This window comes from Fusarium poae, chromosome 1 (genome assembly GCF_019609905.1).
Source record: "Fusarium poae strain DAOMC 252244 chromosome 1, whole genome shotgun sequence".
In the NCBI taxonomy this organism is placed as follows: Eukaryota; Fungi; Ascomycota; class Sordariomycetes; order Hypocreales; family Nectriaceae; genus Fusarium; species Fusarium poae.
Window position 1 is genome coordinate 113,918 of NC_058399.1, and position 18,977 is coordinate 132,894.

The 18,977-nt window shown below is 46.9% G+C and overlaps 9 protein-coding genes across 9 annotated transcripts; 4 read left to right on the forward strand and 5 right to left on the reverse strand.

Annotated features, from left to right (window-relative positions):
- Positions 1 to 40: 40 nt before the first annotated feature.
- On the reverse strand, positions 41 to 1,069 carry FPOAC1_000047 (uncharacterized protein; the record flags this gene model as incomplete). The annotated part of the gene is made up of 3 exons (XM_044844667.1): positions 41 to 801; positions 850 to 898; positions 950 to 1,069. The coding sequence occupies 3 exons, from the start codon at positions 1,067 to 1,069 to the stop codon at positions 41 to 43; spliced, it is 930 nt and encodes a 309-aa protein (XP_044710583.1).
- Positions 1,070 to 3,002: 1,933 nt separating this feature from the next.
- Positions 3,003 to 4,331, forward strand: FPOAC1_000048 (uncharacterized protein; the record flags this gene model as incomplete). The annotated part of the gene is made up of 2 exons (XM_044844668.1): positions 3,003 to 3,300; positions 3,349 to 4,331. The coding sequence occupies 2 exons, from the start codon at positions 3,003 to 3,005 to the stop codon at positions 4,329 to 4,331; spliced, it is 1,281 nt and encodes a 426-aa protein (XP_044710584.1).
- Positions 4,332 to 4,783: 452 nt separating this feature from the next.
- Positions 4,784 to 5,080, reverse strand: FPOAC1_000049 (uncharacterized protein; the record flags this gene model as incomplete). Its single annotated transcript, XM_044844669.1, has 1 exon — positions 4,784 to 5,080. The coding sequence occupies one exon, from the start codon at positions 5,078 to 5,080 to the stop codon at positions 4,784 to 4,786; it is 297 nt and encodes a 98-aa protein (XP_044710585.1).
- Positions 5,081 to 5,495: 415 nt separating this feature from the next.
- Positions 5,496 to 7,412, reverse strand: FPOAC1_000050 (uncharacterized protein; the record flags this gene model as incomplete). Its single annotated transcript, XM_044844670.1, has 3 exons — positions 5,496 to 6,735; positions 6,794 to 7,299; positions 7,395 to 7,412. The coding sequence occupies 3 exons, from the start codon at positions 7,410 to 7,412 to the stop codon at positions 5,496 to 5,498; spliced, it is 1,764 nt and encodes a 587-aa protein (XP_044710586.1).
- Positions 7,413 to 7,626: 214 nt separating this feature from the next.
- On the reverse strand, positions 7,627 to 8,827 carry FPOAC1_000051 (uncharacterized protein; the record flags this gene model as incomplete). The annotated part of the gene is made up of 2 exons (XM_044844671.1): positions 7,627 to 8,692; positions 8,745 to 8,827. The coding sequence occupies 2 exons, from the start codon at positions 8,825 to 8,827 to the stop codon at positions 7,627 to 7,629; spliced, it is 1,149 nt and encodes a 382-aa protein (XP_044710587.1).
- A 1,295-nt stretch (positions 8,828 to 10,122) lies between these two features.
- Positions 10,123 to 11,020, forward strand: FPOAC1_000052 (uncharacterized protein; the record flags this gene model as incomplete). Its single annotated transcript, XM_044844672.1, has 2 exons — positions 10,123 to 10,424; positions 10,477 to 11,020. The coding sequence occupies 2 exons, from the start codon at positions 10,123 to 10,125 to the stop codon at positions 11,018 to 11,020; spliced, it is 846 nt and encodes a 281-aa protein (XP_044710588.1).
- Positions 11,021 to 11,726: 706 nt separating this feature from the next.
- FPOAC1_000053 (uncharacterized protein) lies at positions 11,727 to 12,525 on the forward strand (the record flags this gene model as incomplete). The annotated part of the gene is made up of 3 exons (XM_044844673.1): positions 11,727 to 11,933; positions 12,003 to 12,123; positions 12,173 to 12,525. The coding sequence occupies 3 exons, from the start codon at positions 11,727 to 11,729 to the stop codon at positions 12,523 to 12,525; spliced, it is 681 nt and encodes a 226-aa protein (XP_044710589.1).
- Positions 12,526 to 13,017: 492 nt separating this feature from the next.
- Positions 13,018 to 13,854, forward strand: FPOAC1_000054 (uncharacterized protein; the record flags this gene model as incomplete). The annotated part of the gene is made up of 1 exon (XM_044844674.1): positions 13,018 to 13,854. The coding sequence occupies one exon, from the start codon at positions 13,018 to 13,020 to the stop codon at positions 13,852 to 13,854; it is 837 nt and encodes a 278-aa protein (XP_044710590.1).
- A 212-nt stretch (positions 13,855 to 14,066) lies between these two features.
- FPOAC1_000055 (uncharacterized protein) lies at positions 14,067 to 18,004 on the reverse strand (the record flags this gene model as incomplete). Its single annotated transcript, XM_044844675.1, has 2 exons — positions 14,067 to 15,174; positions 15,225 to 18,004. The coding sequence occupies 2 exons, from the start codon at positions 18,002 to 18,004 to the stop codon at positions 14,067 to 14,069; spliced, it is 3,888 nt and encodes a 1,295-aa protein (XP_044710591.1).
- Positions 18,005 to 18,977: the final 973 nt, after the last annotated feature.

Consider the following 18,977-nt stretch of genomic DNA (forward strand, 5'->3'; position numbering starts at 1 on the left):
AACTATTGCTATCTAACACTACCCATTATTCTCATATTAACTACAGCCTGCTCTTTGCCTGGCTAGTAACCTTTATCAAAGCTAGTCCATTACTTAAAACAACCTTACCACCAGCGACCTGCGTCACAAACCTCACCTCAGACCATTCTCCTTGCTCATTTTCCATGACCCACGCATGCGTAACCAACTTGTCGCCCGGCCTCACAGGACTAGCAAACCTTGCTTGGTACTCTTTGATGTTGGTAGGATCTCCACCGCCCAGCTCTTTCAACAGTGCATGGGCCGTTGAGTTCCATGAATACAATCCGTGCATAATCGTCCCTCCGAGACCCATCTTCAGCCCGGGTTCAGGATCAGCATGCAGCGGGTTGTAATCACCGTTCAACCTATAGAGAAGCGCCGACTCGGCGTTGGTCTGCACCTCAATCGTAGCGTCAGGTGCCCTCCCTTCTGGCGGGGGGTAGTTCTTAGTGGCAGGACCCTTGGGACCGCCCCAGTTGCCCTGTCCAATAAAGAAGCCGCTGCTGATGACACGGGCGTACACCTCGCCACTCTCAACGTCCAACAGGTTAGTCTCGGTCTCGAGGACAGTTCCAGGACGGCCCTTGTCGTAGACACCAATGACCTTTTGACGGATCTCGAATTTACGGCCGGCTGAAGTGGTTGGGAGGGCCTGGAGAAATTCAATTCTTCGCTGACCATCGACAACGCGCTTGTAGTCTAGCTTGGGGATACCGGGGATCTGAATAGCTTCATTGGCCTTGTAGTAGTCGACTACTTCTTGGGAGTCCTTCTTGAAAGCTATTAAAGGTTAATATTTGGGCTATATACACAAGGAACAAGACTTACGAAGGATGACGGGGTAGGTTGGGAAGACGGCGAACTTTGGGTCAAACTCCTATTTTCTGTCAGTATGAGCTCGGTACCCCCACAAAGATTGGCGACGAACGTAGAGGAAATGTAACTCGTCAACGGTAGCGCCGATGGTGTTGGCGAATAGTAGGACGTCGCGCTGCAGCCACTTCACCTCGACGGGCGGGTACTCAAAACCAACACCGGGACCTGACATGATGCGTGATTTTTCTGTATATGTAGCTTGGAAGAATATGGGTTTATCGTTATGTAGGAAAAGATTAATGAAAGACGAAGCAGACAAACACAGGCCAAGTACCACGGACTAGGTTGGCTTTTATCGATAAGAAATCAACCGAGGCTCGCCGGGTGCGGGGTGTGGGGACGGGAGGGGTCAACGGGCCGCTAACTTTAATATGTAAACTAACGATTCTTCTGTATGTGGATCATCATTGGTTTAACATCCTTCCAATTCCATCGTGCGCGCTGAAGCTGCAAACGACACTCTTCTTGCAGAGCCATGAGTTTGAGAGTCTGTTGGCTGGACGCTTACTACTCTATGTCCCAGTGGAGGCGCTTTGACATATGTTCAGCTTTGGTGGGAATGTCCAGCTCTGTATAAATATAAATCACACTAACTCAATTGTGTCATTACAGGGTAGCCAGATCTAACACGATTTATCCAGAGAAATTAAAGTTAACCATGCGCTATTGGGGAAGTTCGCATGTCTTGACTGTTATCCGATATACAACAATTGACTTGAATGATTTTGTGCACTTAGCTGGACTTGACGATTGGGCTCGTTCTCAAAACAACGGACCAAGACAACAGATATTATTAGAACGCTCAGGTAACCTGAATAATTGATAATCAGAACAAAGGCACTGGTAGACAACTTATTCATAGCTGGTCGTAGGATTCGAGCACTTGAAACCACTACTATCTTGCCGTCAAATACTTCATGAATGAACGTCTTTTCTACGAGGGTGTTCAACCCTACCCATGTGATCAACATCAGCCGAGACTAGGTGGGGAGGCTAACCGAATGGAATGCTACTGCAGCTGGCAGGGACCAGTGTAGCGCTCTAGCGCTACAACTTTGACATTGAAACATTGAATGAAGCAAGCATTTAATTGGATATTTCACAGCTGCAGCCTTTCGGCGTATGTATCTTGATGTCCAGGGAGACCTATAGATTGACCAATCCATGTCTTTCAATCAACGGCGGCTCTAGCAAAGTCACAAAACGCTTGAAAATATACTTGAAAAAGTGGCAGGTGGCAGTTAGGTCAAAGACACAACGCTTTCAAACTCCCGGCAATTCTAATGCAGTAGTCACGCAAAGCTACGTGGAATATGCAGTTGGTCCCACTACTGTCAGGCAATAGAGGAACAAAATAACACAGCCAACAGCAAAAATAGGCCTACAAAGATATGTAATTCGTTACCTCATAAAAATAGAATTCTGATTGAGAAAACAACCGAGAACCAACAGCCAACAACCAACAAATACCTCAATACTTGCATTTGAAAATTGTTTCATTGGTACGCGTGGGCCGCCAAGCTCAGATCATAATGCAGTTAGGCGCACATCTCTTCCCCCACCGTCAAAGCGCACAAGTCATTCATCCTTTCAGACACATTTTTGAAGTGAAGTTCTCATGAGACAAGATGCAGGCGGCAGAGCGAGGGTTGAAAATAAAAAAGAGGGCAGTTGGGTCGACTGCAGCATTACCATTTACATATAAATAGATCCATATCTCTTCTTTTGGTCACATCGCTCTTCTGAGTCCGTCCAAAAGAAACATAGTAAAATCAAGCCATCATGATTTATCTTTGCATCTTTCCCCTTCTCGTCATTATATGGCGCCTTGTCGCCTCTTCGACTCATCTTTCCAGAGTCCCACGCGAGGTACCATGGTCAGGGGCCGGGAAAGGCTTTACTCCTTATTTGTTTATGCAAATTCGAGGAATATGGAATATGTCAGATGTCATGATTAACGCATACCAAAAGGTATAACAACTATCCGATGGCGCTAATACATGGACTAAAAGTGTCTGCAGTATTGTAAGAATGGTGCTATTTGCGCCGTCGCTATGCCATTCAGTCGACCAGACATACTTCTGCCCCAACATCTCATTCACTGGATGACGACTCAGAGTGACAGCGTGTTGAGCCCCACACCTATACAACATGAGCTTGTCGCAGCGAAATACGCCTTCTTTGACTCGTCCGTCCAGAAGGAGACTGCCGTCTACGATGTTCTTCGGGTCCAGATGAACAGACACGTTTCCAGTCTCATACCAAGACTTGGTGAGGAACTGAAATCTTCGATCAGCCAAACCTTTGGACGCGACACGGAATGGAAGGAAGTACAGATCTTCCCTCTTGTCAGATCTGTTTTTACAAAAGTAATTGCCTGGCTTGTTATTGGTGATGATCTGTGTAAGGAACTCTTATTTTACGGGTGAACTATTACTAATCGCAGAATAGGTCGTGACCAGCAACTCGTGGACAACTTGGACAAATTCTCCAGCACGGTCATACCAAGTGCGATAGCTATATCGTTCTTCCCTTCTTTTCTTAAGCCTTTCTCTTGTCGGTTCATCTTACTTCTCAACCGTATGTACCTCAAGAGATCGATGAAGATCCTTGGTCCATATATCGAAAAGAGGATCGTTGAGATTGAGACTGGAGCTTCGAAGACTCTTTCACAAGAGAACGTCATGACATGGCATATCGAGGAAGCCCTTCGCAAGAAAGAACCTCGGGATAACATGGCCGACAAGATAGCCTGTCGCCTCTTCGCCACCATCATGGCCGCTTTGGAGTCAACCACGCTTGCCATGACAAACACCCTGTTCAAGATCACTGCGAGTGATTGCTCAACTGAGATTTGGAACAATTTGAAACAAGAGTATGAAGAAGCGGTATCAGACAAGATCGATCTGGATAGCGTCAACAAGCTGCACCTCGCAGACAGCGCAATCAAGGAAACTCTAAGGCTACATACAGCACTCAAGGCTCTCAGTGTGCAAGTCATGCAACCTGCGGGAATCACACTCAAGGAATATGGGCTTCATCTTCCCGTTGGGTCTCGTATCGGTGTCTCGGCATGTGGCGTACATTATGATGAGGATATATACCCCAATGCCTACAAATACGACGCTTTTCGATTTCTGCAACTCTCCCAAGATGAGGAAAAGCCCAGTACTGCACATCGAATGATTTCGCTTTCTGAGGAATACCTTTCTTTCGGTTTCGGAAAACATGCTTGTCCGGGAAGACAATTTGCATCTGCTTTAACAAAGATATTCTTGGCTCATTTGGCAGCCAATTATGATTTTGAACTAGACCATATCAAACCAGCATTCTTTAACCTTGGTCATCTGCCAACACCACCTGTGGAGGCAAAACTGAGGATGAGGAGGAAGGGTGGTGCCACCAAGTTGATGGAGGATAGTTTCATAGTCTGATCTGGGGCTTTTTTGTTATTATCCTTGTTCTCATGGAGTAAGGTAGTGAGAGGGACTTGAGGAATGTCAAATTCGCCTCACATGTTTATTAGCGGGCATATTTATTGCCAATTCTCTCGTTAAATGCAATTTTCTTGTCATTGCATAGCTTTGGTATATATAGTCTCTCCTGCATCAAGGTCCATGCATATCTATCCATTTACATATCCAGTCGTGACTCTATCTTATCTTACAGGAAACGTTCCACGGAGACTTTTTGAGTTAAACTTACTTCCTAACCCCACAAATAACAACTCTCAAAAGTAGAAATATTAATTCCGTCGCGTCATACTCATTTGGAGCAATGGCAGACCCGTTAATGGCATCTTTCCAAGAGAGTAAAAGTGTTCAAGACATTCAACTGAATCTAGTTACAGGCTTATCCTTAGTAGCTAGTCAATTTAGGCTTGTGGTCAATGTCTCTGCTCCTCCTCTTGCATCGTATGTATCTTATTCCATAGATCCTGGACGATTTCCAATTGTCTAACTGCTTGCTGCTCTAACTGCATAATCTGGGTTTCCATATCGGCCGCTTCCCCTTTGTTTCTTCGTGATCGGGAGCTTGAGCCGCGTTCAGAAAGCAACTCCATCATATCTCTCATCTGGTCAGCTTGACGCTGCAGGTCCCGAGCCGCTTGCTCCTTTCCAGTCGCATCCTTGATCATATTTTCAAGTTCTTGTTTGAACTTTTTGCGAGTTTCATCGTCCATTGTTCTTAGACAAGATTAATTCTTCAGGAATTAGATATGCATCATCCAAATTACTTGCGGAATAGATCAACTGACCGGTTTATTTAGTAGAGATAATTTAGAATCGTTAAGAATTTAGAATCGTTAAGAGATAATCTCGTGCAAATTGATGTGTTAAGGAGTTACACAAGGTCACTGGTGGCAGACAGGCTCTATATAGTCAAAGTGTACGGGGACACACCAACAACAAGTCTTGGCTGCATATGCATGAATTCGTGGCAAGTCTGATTTTAGCTGCAGTGTTTTAGTGGACTAGAGTGACCAGCCTAACTCGAATGTGAAAGTTCTCCCAGTGACCTTTGGAGCTTGAAAGAAAAACGGACAAACTTGCGTTCTATGCGCCTGATGTAACGGGGGTCAGTTGCGTAAGTATGCCTCACACTTGCTTCCCTTGTTCAAATTGCATAGGTCGTTCTCTATCCAACCGTGCTAGTTTGTCTTGAGTTTCATCACTCCATTTGGATAACTGTTCCAAGGTCTTTTGTGTGTCCGCAGTCCACTGACGGATTTGTTGTAATTCCGATGTTTCATTGTCGTCAACGAGGTTGTGATCCTTCAGATACTGGGTGTACCGCTGGGAAGCATCCAGTCGTCTTTCTATACCAGCTTGTAGATCTTTATTCTCAGAAAGTTGGAAAAAAAGAGGGAGTACCTCGTTCCGCGGTTTCTTGTAGAGTCTGGGGTAGATATATCGATAGAAAATAAACACGAGGTCAGATGGATCTAGAAAGATATATGCCATGGGTAATCTGAGGTCGTCTTGAAAACTCCAGTCTTGTGCAAGCTGAGAGTGACTGTGTGATTCATGCTTCTTCGATGACAAAACGCTCATAAACTCAGATGAGACATCGACTCTAGAAATGATCGATCCTGTATCATGACCAGTAAGCCATGATGGGGGTAGAAAAGCGTATCGCGGGACTGTAACCGAGAACTCCCAGTCAATAATACCGCGAATACAAAGTTCGTCGTCTACAATAATATTGTTAACGCGAAGGTCAGGGTGGGACAGATAGAAAGAGTCTCCTGATGGATCTGTCTTTAGCCCCGAAATGTTTTGAGCTTCTTCCAAACTTAAGGCGTGCAGCGCAAACTCGTCGCGTTCAGCTTCCTCCCTACCAAGTTCTTGAGAAGGCATTTTCCACATATATTGAAGTAATTGGTATTGTTCTCTGAAGAAGTCATTGGCAGTGGTAAATGCAGAGGGCGGAGATGTGTAGCCATCAATTTGGAGTTCATTCCTGCGCATCGAAATGGCACCAGCGATTTTTGGTCCGAAACGATGGTCCGTCGCTGACTGCGGGGTGAAGGCTTCTTCTCTGTGAAATATCGACGTAAAAAATTGAGGCCAGATTCCAACCGCAGCGTTCGGCATCAACGAGCCTCCTTGTGGAAATTCTATCCTTCGCAGCTGGGCGAAAATGTCTACAATGTCCCCAAAAAATCGGCGCCGGAAATCTTCTGGGCTATCCCGAAGCATTCTTTTCGTTAAGGACTTCCCATCCATGTAATCTGACACTATAAATACTTGACGCGCTAGAGTATTGTGTCGAAGGCGACTACGACCGTATGCATATACTCGAGGAATAGGAATATTTGTGTGGTCTCGAACATATCTATGAACACAATATTAGTCTTGAACCAGCTGGGAGCAAAAGAGTAGCTTGGGCTTACTGCATTGTACAAACCTCACTGCATACCTTATCCCATACGTCATGAACGGCTGGTTCGATTGGAAGCCTGACAATCCGGGTAAGGTTATCGGGAAAGTCGAGGATGAAACACACATTGAAGCTACCCTGTTGCCGACATCGGATGGTGCAGGGCAACCCGCCGGTATACTTGGAGGCTAAAGTACAGATGGCATCCGTGTCAATTGATTCAACGAATTCGTCGACCTTGGATTTGTGCTGTTGCTCTGTGAGAGGCCTGAGATTGAATGGAGAAGAAGAATCGCGGCTGAAGACGTGGGTTAGACGAGACTTCCAAGCCCAAAGAAGCCGTGCAACGTAATGCGCCCACGAGGCGGTGAAAATGCGCTTAATGATTTCAAGCATCCTCGACGGATAGACATTGACAACATGCGGCAAAGGTGGGAATGCTGCTGAAGGTCGAAAAGCGATATTGGTACGGAGTAGGGCGTCAGCTAAGGGGTACGCGCCATAGTTAAGCCTTGATGACTAATTGATGTATCTTGATTCTATTGGCTTATAAACGACATGGCGGCACGATCTGCTAATGGGTGCCGCTTTTATGGCACCCTAGAGCTACTCACCTCAAGCTCCTTGTCCATTATTGAGTAGGATCTAATTTAATATTGCACCGGCGTCTCATTTTGGCCAATGGGGCACACCTCGATGCCAGTAACGCCAAGGCAATATCACCAACACAGATACTATCCAAGATGACCGCTATTGTGGATCCTAGTCTTCAGGAACTAGCCCAGATACGAAAGAAAATGAGCCAAATATGTACAGTCATAAATAAATGTGTTGAGTGAAGAAGGATTATTGCCAGCCATATTTTGCTTTTATGGTTTTTGACTCGGCGAGTATTTTATCTAATTCGGTTTCGTACAATCCTTTATTTTTCAAGTACTGAGTATACCGCTCATACTGTTGAGCCCGACGTTGCGCATCCAAAGCAAGTTTTGGACGATCATGAAAGAAGTTGGAAATCACATCGTCAAAGTTACTGTCAGACACATTGCAGATAATGTTAGAGGATAAAAAATCGTAAAATATGTCTGTGGCATCGGTAGGACGACGTAGTATGTGAGCGACGCAGAACTTGGTCTTCGTGTAGTCGGCATTCGGCTCGCAGGCATACCACTGCCCTTTTAACTCATTGCAACGTTCGTTGTTAACACTTTTCTTATCCAAAACACTGCAAAATTCAGCGTGCATTTGTTTGTTTGTCTCTACCGAGTCGTGACCTGTGATCCAAGATGGTGGCGTAAAGATTTGGCGTGGCACAGTACATGAAAACTCCCAGTCTATTATGCCCTGAATATTCAGATCATCCACGATGATGTTGGGACTTCGTAAGTCCTGATGGTTCAAGATGAAGGGGCCATGGTCGTGTTGAGGGTCAGCAAGCTGATCGAAAATACGCTCCAGGGTGTCAAGGGCAAATAGTTCTTCTCGAATATCTTCAACGGTATGATCGCGAACTGGAAGCTTGAAGAACTTGGACACAAGGCTAAACTGGTATTTCATGTATGCCCTGACGGAAGAAAACGGCAGCGGAGGGGATAACCGAAGTGTGGCAGCAGACATGGACATGACGGGGCCCAGAACAGGGCACGACGGATCTTCAGGATTCGGCATTAGAGAGCCTACCGATGGAAATCTAAGAGCATGTAGCTCCATGAGGATATCGATTAGTTGGGAGTAAAAGCTTCTTCGGTGCTCTTCCTTGGCCACCAGCAAACGCCTTTTTTCGAGCGGTTTACCCTCAACGAAATCTGTGATGAGAAACATCTGCAATCCCTTGCCGCTCTTGGTCAACAAAACGTCGCGACCATAAGCCCGAACATGGGGGACTGGAATCTGCGTATGGTGCTCGAGGTACCTGCATGAAGATCAGTGCGCGTTGGGAAGTAGGTGAGCTGTAGGTCCCTTACTGCATAGTCGTTACTTCGCTCATCAATTTATCCCAAGGGTCAATAAAAGCGGGTTGAATAGGGATTCTGACAACCCACTTCATCTCTTCTGATTCAAATTTGATGAAGAAGCACACATTGAAACTCCCGTTGGCCTTGCCCACTACCCGGCAACATTTCCCTTTGTTGTATCTTGATGCTAATTCACAGATCGCGTCTGGATCAAGGGATTCAATGAATGCTCTTTTTTCCTGGTTTTGCTGGTCCTCGGTAACAGCGAGGAACCGCTCACTACTGAGACTGCTGGTGCTCGTATTTGATTCTGTCATCAGTCCTGACGTATCGGTGCCATCCTCGACTCGATTGCTCTGCCATTTTATTTCTAGGCTTTTGACAACTGAGAAATAAGTCGACCGTAGGAGTTGATCCGATAGACTTGATAGAAGAACAACGAATGACGCCCAGTAGACGCGAAAATGCCGTATGATTACAGACAGCATCGTTGGTCCAATGTCGAAGATACTTCGCTGAGTAGTTGTTGGTTATTCAGGATTTCAATCACGTTGCTGACCGAAATCGATACAAAGGGGGTTCTGCGGGTCGGTCGAAAGTAAATCCGCAGTCCCCCATATTTTTCCCCCTCTGCTATCTTTTCATTGGTCGCGGCTGTTGTCAATGTTATTATACGAATGCGGTAACACGAAACGTTGCGGTGACATAGCTAAGTAGGCTCGTTATCAATGGCAAAAGATATTGGAGTAGGATTAAGTGACATGGTTTTTGTGATACGACGATCCTAAATTCTACTTCTGAGACTGCCTTGTGGCAAGGGGAATCCTGAACCATGTCACCTCGGAAGGGAAGTAGGCTTGGACATCTCTATATACTGGATCGTGTAGGCTCTATATTATAGACTAGATGGTCTTGATAGTTTTATAATGCAACTGATGTCCTTTTGTGTCTTTCTCTACTAAGTTAGTTGTCTAGAACGGCCCCCTGTAGATGTAGCACATCGCTATGAAGACAGTATGACTTACAGATATATACCTCGGGACTTACGCCTTGGAAACCTTCAAACAATAGTGACTTGCAGATAGATGTGCTTGGCTCCCTGATCGTACCTATAATGCTGCATGAATGCTGCCTAAAGGTTTCCGAGGTGTTGCCGAGATCAGCGCTCACCGCCTATACCTATAAAGATAAAGACTCTGCGACTGGGCTTTCGATTTGTTCATTTGCCTTTTGCAAAACCCCTGTTGTTTAATATCATTTGGTTATGGGCCCAGTGTTTTACTCAGTCGAGGGCTGCATTCAGTAGTTTTTCGAAACTCTTACAACAGCTACGAGAGCGGAATGCGACATCAAGGCCACATCTCTCATCGGAGCACCTGTGAGGCCAATGCCTATACAGGGTTCATGGAGTTATACAGTCACTGGCGAGTCGAGCGACACAGACGTCGTCCAGTTTCGAGCAGGCCGCTCGAAACTCAACATGAAGAACGTCAACATCGCTATGGAGGTACATACAAAGTACGTTCCCCAATGTATATATCATGGACAAATTGGTGGACGAAACCCTTTGTCTGTCTACGTGATGGAGAAATGTTCTGGTGTATGCTACATCCAAGCGAGGAACATTTCAATGGAAAGAAAAGCAGAATTTGAGACGAGGCAGTTCCGGACAGTTGGCGATCTTGCCAGGTAGGTTGATATGTCAGTCACTTGAGATAACGAGTATTAAAACGAGTGGCAGTTTCTTTGCGGAGGCATGGAAGGGAGCGCAGCAGGTCTCTCCAACTGATGCCAGCGACTTACGCCAGGAAATTGAAACTGATCTCGATCGACTATCCCAGCAGCTACCCGATCGCTTTTCAAGGACTCTAAACCTAGTCCGTAAGGGTATTCCCAGAATATTCACCCTCCCCTTCGTGATTACTCACGGTGATCTAAACGAAACCAACATTCTTGTTGATGATGGCTATATCACAGGGGTTATTGACTGGGCAGAGTCTACAATTTACCCTTTTGGTATGTCTCTATGGGCATTAGAGAACATCCTTGGCTATATGGATAAGACGGGCTGGCATTACCACGAAAATGCCAAAGACCTCCGGAATGAGTTTGGGATACATGTTGGGAGCCTCCAGGAAGAGGTAAAGCAAAAGATCCTCTTGGCGCGGATGCTCGGATTATTCCTGCGCTATGGCTTTGAACAGGATGGATCAGCTCGTGGAAGAGTTAGGGACACTGATGCTGCCCTTAGGTATGCTGACGCTTTCTGCACAGGAGGCATCTAGCAACTCAATTAAAATTCGTAGTCCGATTCTAATAAATCTCAATCTCCAAGTCTCTACATAATATGTCGACATATGCTAATACATATTTAATTTCTATTTTGCAATAATGTAGATTCACTTGGGAAGGTCCATATAGCAATAAACTGTTGAACTTGAATAGTCACGCTAACGAGATATAGAACGCTGTTGGAAACTTTTGATTTATTTATCAGGCTTCAGGTCGGTCACGGTTATATGACGACGGGTAGAGTTATTCCAGGGTACATGTTTAGCTCAACACTAATCTCCTTGACAGTGGAAACGTTAGTAGCACCAACAAGGGTCGTTTCGATCGGTTACTACTCAGACATAACCAAATCCCCATCACTTCGCATGCACAGGACTCATAATATATAAATATATTCAAATCGGAAATCATTTGAGTTGAACGATTATGTCATATGCGGTAAAGCAGATGTTGTGTGAGATAGCTTCGGAAGGTTTGTCCATGCCCCTATAACGTAACAGCTATTTGGAGAACGTGTTTGTAATTTTTTTGCTTAGAACCAACAGACAGTTACATAAAAGATGGATTGGCCTGGTAAACACTCCACTCATACGAGTGTGCACGGTTCGCACTCATTTCGATAAAAACTCAGAAAGCCCCATTACCTTACGATGAACACTGGACGCTTCACTCACCTTCTGCTTCCCACCCGACACCATCATGTTTAGCCTCATACTTGCTGTCAGCCTTTTGACGACTGCCGGCGCGTTCAAGTTCCGGTCAGATGAAAATGTCAACTATAGCGACTTTTTCGACAAACGTTGCGTCAAAGCCTTGACAACCGAAATTAACTGCGACGAGCACATTAGGATGTTTGGGCAATCTCGTACAGCAGGATGGTTGGGAAGTAATACGACGGCTGACAGCGTATGCATCACAACTTGCTTCGACTCCTTCCAACAATGGAATAAGACGGTTACTGAGGAATGCGACAAGGACCTCAACAGAGCCTTTCCCCCGCGAGAGCTCGAAAACATTATCAAAGTAGCCAATGAGATGCGACAGATGTGGAACGCAACCTGTATCAGGGATACCAAGACAGGTCGATATTGCTTTGGTGTGTATTAGGCGATAAATCACGTGGCGCCAGACTGACTCTGTTCCAGATGTTATAGACGAGCTACGGGGCCATCGTACTTATGGAAAGGGGAAAACATTCAAAGAGCCATGCCACCCATGCTACGGCATGGTAATCAACGCCATGCTGAATGCCTCGATAGAGATGGAGCTATGGGGTTTTGATGATAATTACTGGAAAGGACAGCTTGACCTTGTTCATGAGAAGTGCGGCGGTCCTGACAAGATTGAGAAGGATTTTGAAGAGCAAAAGATTTATAATGTTTCTCATGCCAGGGAACCGGAGGTGAGGGAGAACAAAGGTGCCATGGATATGGTTAACCAAATAAACGCGGTCTGGATTGCATTGGTCATTTATAGATGGAGTATGTTCATATTCTAAATCATTTGACTTGGGGTTAGTTTTAATGGCAATGGCCTAAACAATTCAAATGTCAGAACTCGGTTTTCAAATAGCAGAGGTATTCTTCCTTGAACACAGCCTAAGAAAATATCAGTATTTCAATGGATCGTTGAGCCTTGGTGTCGAAAACCCCAAACCTCCACTCTGGTCAGCGTCACATTGCATTGATTTGTGGGTGATCACCGCTTACTGTGGCTTACGATACGCTCTGATCCCTGTTGCTGGAACACTGAACGGATGTATGAGCCTTTGCACCATTTCATATAAATATCCCTCCTCTTGACACACAGTGATCTGATACCTGTCTCACCATAAGTCCTACACCACGAGCCGACACCGGAACAATTTTCGCTGATGGCAGACAAGCATCTCTCCAAGTTGAAGCTCCTTCTTCTCTTCGCTTTTACCATCTAGATTCTCTGGGCATCTTTCTTAGCCGTAACGATCAGTGGCTGTATCTCGATCATCAAGATGAAGACAAGCACCATTACCACCAGCGACGGCGTCAGCCTGACCTACAACGAGACCGGCCCTGAGGCTGGCAAGCAGTTACTTTTTATCTCTGGATGGCGACAGACTGCTTCAGAATGGAAGAAGCAGGTCGAGTACTTTTCCAAGAATGGATTCAGAGTTACCACCTATGATATGCGTGGCCATGGAGAATCCGCCAAACCCGAATATGGCTATTGCATTTCTCGTTTCGCTGCTGACTTGAACGACCTTGTCACACAATTGCAACTCAATGACATTACTATCGTCGGTCATTCTATGGGTTGCTCCGTCACTTGGGCTTTCTGGGACCAGTACCCTGACTCTCACAAGCTCATCTACAAGCTTATCTTTGTTGATCAGCCCGCTAATGTTGTCATCGATCCAACCTGGCCCAAGGAGAAGGCCCAAGAGATGGGTGCCATTCTCACTCCTGATGCAGTTTACCAGACCGCTGCAGACATGGCAGCTCAAGGCCCGGCCTTGGTTAGGAGCATGTTCACTGACGATGTCACCGAGGCTGACTACGACTGGATTATGGAGCAGAACGTGAAGATGAGCGATGAAAATGCCGGCACTCTCTTGGTTGACCATGCATTTCGAGACTGGCGTGATGTTCTTCCTCGCATCAATGTCCCTACGTTTGTTATCGCTGGAGAGCTTAGTATTTTCCCTCACCAGGGAGTGGAGTGGATTGCAACCCAGATTCCTTCCGCCCAGGACTATACCTTCTCAGCTGAGGAAAAAGGCAGTCACTTTATGTTTTGGCAAAACCCTGAGAAGTTCAACTCGTTGGTTAGAAACTTTATTGGAACATAATTGTTAAGGCTAGGGATCATATGTATTTATCATTACTTACTTCTTCTTTCGATTCTCGATCCATTGTTAACGAAGTGAAAGAGTGTTTTTCAATGTGTAAATGAACCATCAGTCACATGTGAGCACAGTACTTCAAAATACTAGACAGAAACAATATCTAATTATGCGGCTTGCTAACAATAATATATATACATTAAACTCTAAACATGCGATCAAATACCACTGTTGGGATCGATCCTGGCCATAATGCAGTTATTCTCAACCCATCCACCCTGCTTGTTACCCTGGGCCGAGCAGTCGCAACTATCAATAGGCACCTTCATATAACGCATGCACTCATCATAGTTCGCCGTCCATATACACCCCTCATACACTTGGAACGCAAGCTTGAAATGGTAGCCCGTACTTGGTACCTTTTTGCCCTCAAGCTTATAGTTCGACCAGACTGGACCTTGGACCTGGTCATTCACCACATCACGACAGAAAGACTCGGCAGCGTAGGTGATGGCCTCATAGTTGGACTTTTGGCCAGAGTCGTAGCAGTGCTTCTCATTCTGGCCGGGATCGGGCTTTATGAGGGTAGGCGTTGGTGAGGGAGTTGTGCTTGTGGTCTTCGTGTTGACCCATGAGTTGCAGGTTTCCCTTTCAATGCAGGCAGGTCCACCGTGACTTCCTCCGAGACCATGACCTCCTCCGACACCGACATTGCAGTTGGTGATAGTCGCAGTCTCAGCACATGAGCTGCCATCGGGGGTGGAGATAGTGGAATCGGGGACTTGCTGGGTGAGCGTTGGCAAATCCGTCAAGGGAGGTGGGTTGTTCGAGGTAGTGACCTGCTCTGTTGTAGAAGGTACGTCTTCTTCAGAGGTCGTCGTGATGTCAGATGATGTTCTCATGGATGTCGCAAATGTGGTAGAGTCGGTAGTAGGCTCAATGGTAGACTCAGTAGTCAAAGATGGGTTGGGACGATCACAAGAGAGACCATCAGTATCTCTCTTGGATGTAGTCGGCCCAGCCCAAACGAAAGTGACTGAGACTTCCCAAGCGCGGTTCGCATCTTGCATGTTGGCCAACCTCTGTTTCCATGAGTTGAGTTCACCTGCAGGAATGTTCTTGATCTTGGCGGCATTGGCAACATCAGTTTTCAGTGCAGTGAGAAGCTTGTCCTTGGCATGGATCACACCCTGATTCATCGAGTGAGGTTCATTGCCGGTGAATCTGTCAGCCATGAAAGCTTGGTACTTGTCTGCAAATGACCAGACGCCATTGATGACGGCATCATCCTTCATACAGTTCTTGGCGTTCTCGTCCATGTCGACACTATTGACAGAGTTAGAAATTGTTGTGAAAGGCGATAGAGGTTGACTTACAGAGCTTGGTAGATGCGGAGGTTCTGTCGAATGAGAGCATCCTTGGCCTCTTGAACGTTGAACATCTCGACACCAATTGCCAACGCCTCGAGGAAGAGCAACTTGTCCTTGATCCATCTCTCGGCATTCTTGATGCTCGTGCTAGGTTTAACCGCTTTGCCAGGGGTCGTCTTCTTGTCGGCTTGGTCCTTGGTTCCCTGAGGATCCGTGATCTGAGCCTTTGCATTACCGTTGGTCCACTGATCCATACCAATAAAGTCATCCATGAACTGAGCATTGCTGGGCATGAGAACCTCTGCACTACCAGGGTAAGTGTCAAACACCCTCTGAATCAGGTTTGTGCCCGAGTTGATACCACCATACGACTTGATGTCATCACAGTTGATCTTGTTGGGTGTACCGGCAGTCATTCCAACCACAGCGGCAGCAGTTGGATCAATGATGTACCTCCAAAAGTCCAAGAGCATACTCTTCTCATAAACGTGATCGATCGAAGGCCCTTCAACAGCTGTCAGACCTGACTTGGGATACTGAGCTTCTCCAATGTTGTTGAGGGATGGTACACAGTCAGTGTTGCGTGTTGTTCGCCACCATCTCTTGATCTGATTCAAGGGAGAGTTCTGAGACGAAATGGCTGCCTCGTTGTTCAGAACGTGGTTTCCGCCTGGGTACGCTGGGAATCTTGGAGCACCGACTGAACTACCAGACCAATCACAACCTGCGATGTTGGTCTTGATATCCACGCCGCCTCTTCGTTCAAGAGCTCTTCGCTTCAATGACTCAGAATCGTCGTTTGCAGTAAGGTCAACACTACATGCGGTGCACTCGCTGTCTCCAGAAGGTCCACACGCTGCAGCAGAAGAAGTTGTGGTTGTGCCAGTGACACTACATCCTGTCTGTGTCCTGGTACAGGTTGTCTGACACTCCGGGGTCACTGTTTCTCCTGCTGGGCCAGTGTATGTCGTACAGGCAACAAAGCAATCAGTGACAGTGACCTTGTCAGTGCAGGTAGTTGAAGAAGATTCGTCATCATCATCGTCGTCGTTGTCGTCGTCATTCTCTCCACTCTCTTCAGTAACGGGCGTTGATGTACACCCGGAAGCAGGAGGAATACAAGGGAAAGAAAACTTGGGCAGACCAGGGAGCTGAAACCAAGTGTTTGGGACAGGAGGGAAGCCCCAAAGAATAATTCCAGAGCCACTCCCGCCACAGTCGTCACAACCGACGAGGACTGGGACAACAGTTGGTTCGGAACCATCAGAGGTGGTGGTAATCCAAGTGTTGGAAGTCCACTCAGGATGGCCGGTAACAGTGCTGGGATTGAAACCAGGAGGGGCTTCCGTCACGACTGGCATATCAGTGGCAGTAGTAGCGGCGGTGGTGATTGGGTTGGCAGTGGCGGATGGACCAGGAAGTGTTGTCGATGGGACGTCGTTCGAGTCCGTTGTCTCAACGGGCCCTGACTCAGTTGTATTAGCGCCATTGTTCACTTCGGAGGATCCAGTTGATGAGGCACCAGTGTTGTCAGGAACAGGTTCGGTGGTAGCGTCGTCTGCTTGGGTCGTTGGCTGAGCAGCGTTTGCATCAGTGGTGCTGGCGGCTGAGGAATCATCTTGATCCAGAGATGTCTCATTGGCGTTGCCGTCTGTGTTCTGGTCGCTAGGGACACCAGTTGACTGCTCTGGAGATCCAGTCGTCTGGTCTTCGTTTCCAGGAATGGTGGTCGGCGAATCATTGGCTTCTGTCGTGACAGTTCCGGGAAGATCTCCGGTAACGTCTTCAGAGGTAGCAGATGTGAAACCGTCACCGTTGCTCAGCGTCAAAGTGCCCTGGTCATCTGGAATGGTGTTCCCAGGAGCAGTGGTGGCAGGCTGGTCAGGGCCAGGAACTGTTGTTTCTGTACCAGTCGGGGCTTCGTCAGTGCCGGGAGTTGAACCGGTCTGTGTGGCAGTGTCTTGACCTTGCTCGGTACCAGTAGCCGGGTTACCAGGTGCAGAGATAGTCTCCTCTGGTGAACCCGACGTATTGGTAGAGTCATGGGAAGGAGCTGGGACTCCATCGCTGGAACCATCTGTGGCAACTCCAGTAGGATTGGAATCACCGTTTGTGAAAGATGTATCAGAAGCGTCACTAGGACCTGCACCAGGAGCAGTGGTGCCACCCTCTTCTGGCATCGTAGCAGTTCCAGATGGGCCACCAGAAACGCCTTCAGAGATTCCAATGGGGCTGTCTGTAACTTCAGGTTCTCCTGGCACTGTAGTAGTACCAGATGTGTCAGAAGCTTCAGGGTTGGTAACAGTGCCAGAGGCATCACCAGGGACGCCACCAGGGATAGTAGTGGGAAAGTTTGTTGCTGTGTTGGCATCTGTGTTACCAGAATCTCCAGGTACATCAACAGTCCCGGTCGGTTGATCAGAAACTTCGGTATTGACTTGAGTACCAGAAGATCCTTCAGGGGAGCCAGAAACAGTGCCAGAGGTGTTTGCGGAGTCCTCAGGGCTTGTAGCAGAACTAGACTGCTCTCCAGGGGATACGACTACGCCAGTGGGTGAAGGGCCCTCACTCTGCGGAGACGAAGGAGATCCGGAGTTACCCGCACCTCCCGCAGTCTCGTCAGAGTCAACATCACCAGTACTGGTTCCTGGCACACTGTCACCCTCCGAAGTAGGCTCTGGAAGAGATTCTGTGCCAGTAACAGAGCCCTCTGGAAGACCAACAGTATTGGAACCAGAGCCTTGTGTTTGAGAGCTCAAGTCAGACTCGGAGAAGGGAATGGACATTGAGATCTGACCGCTCTCATGGGGATAAGTCCCTGTTGTAGTCTCATGCTCACTATCTTGACCCGTTTTCGTTGAGTCTAGATATGTGGATGAAAGATCTAAAGAGATGTAGTTGCTTTCAGTTGGTGTGCCGTCAGCGATTGAGGTTTCTGAAGGCTTGGATGGTTTACAGGGACCACCCAAAACCCCCGTGCTCCAAAGAGCCAATAGTAAAGAGCGTTTCATAGTATGGATAATAATAAAAGAATGACTTGGTCGAAACGATTGACAAACAAGAGAACACAATTCCGTCAAAAGGAAACGAATATGAGGTATCGATAGTCAGAAATGCTAGGGTATCACATTGTCTATATAATATGATGCTACAGATTTCCCAGTACCTTTCACGTACCAGAGGAGTAGGAAGAGTCTTTCCGCGCAGCTACTCCACCGTCAAATTTGCTGCAACATACTACGGCTATCCCGGTCCATGCTTTGCTTGATATCCATGCAGGACAACTTAGTTCACGATTAAGAAGATCCTGAATGGCGCAGTGGTTACATGGTGAGCGCTGCGTACATGGGCAGGAAGACTACGGTCAAAAGCGAAATGAGAGGAGTCTGACATGCATCGCGGACCATCAGTAATGGAGAAGAGCTGAGATGATGTGCATGGTTGAACCCTGGCTTGGTGACATTTTCTTGCCTTTGGATGGCTCCCGCAATGTCTTGTTTCAAAACATGGCTGCGGATCGCTGTAGTGGCCGTGCGGAGAAGAAGCCTAAGAAGGATTTTCCAAGGGTCCTTCTACAGTGGAGAGAGATTACTCCAGCACTATGAATTACTTGCAATTGGAGGCTAGACTAGACTAGATAGCGTCCATATGCTGGCCTAGGCGCACTCATATTGCAGCCCGCCCTAAAAACAGGCACAAGTGGCGGTGATAACCGCTTCCTTCAGGATCGTTTTCTCCGCTGTCATGTGGGGTTTTTCA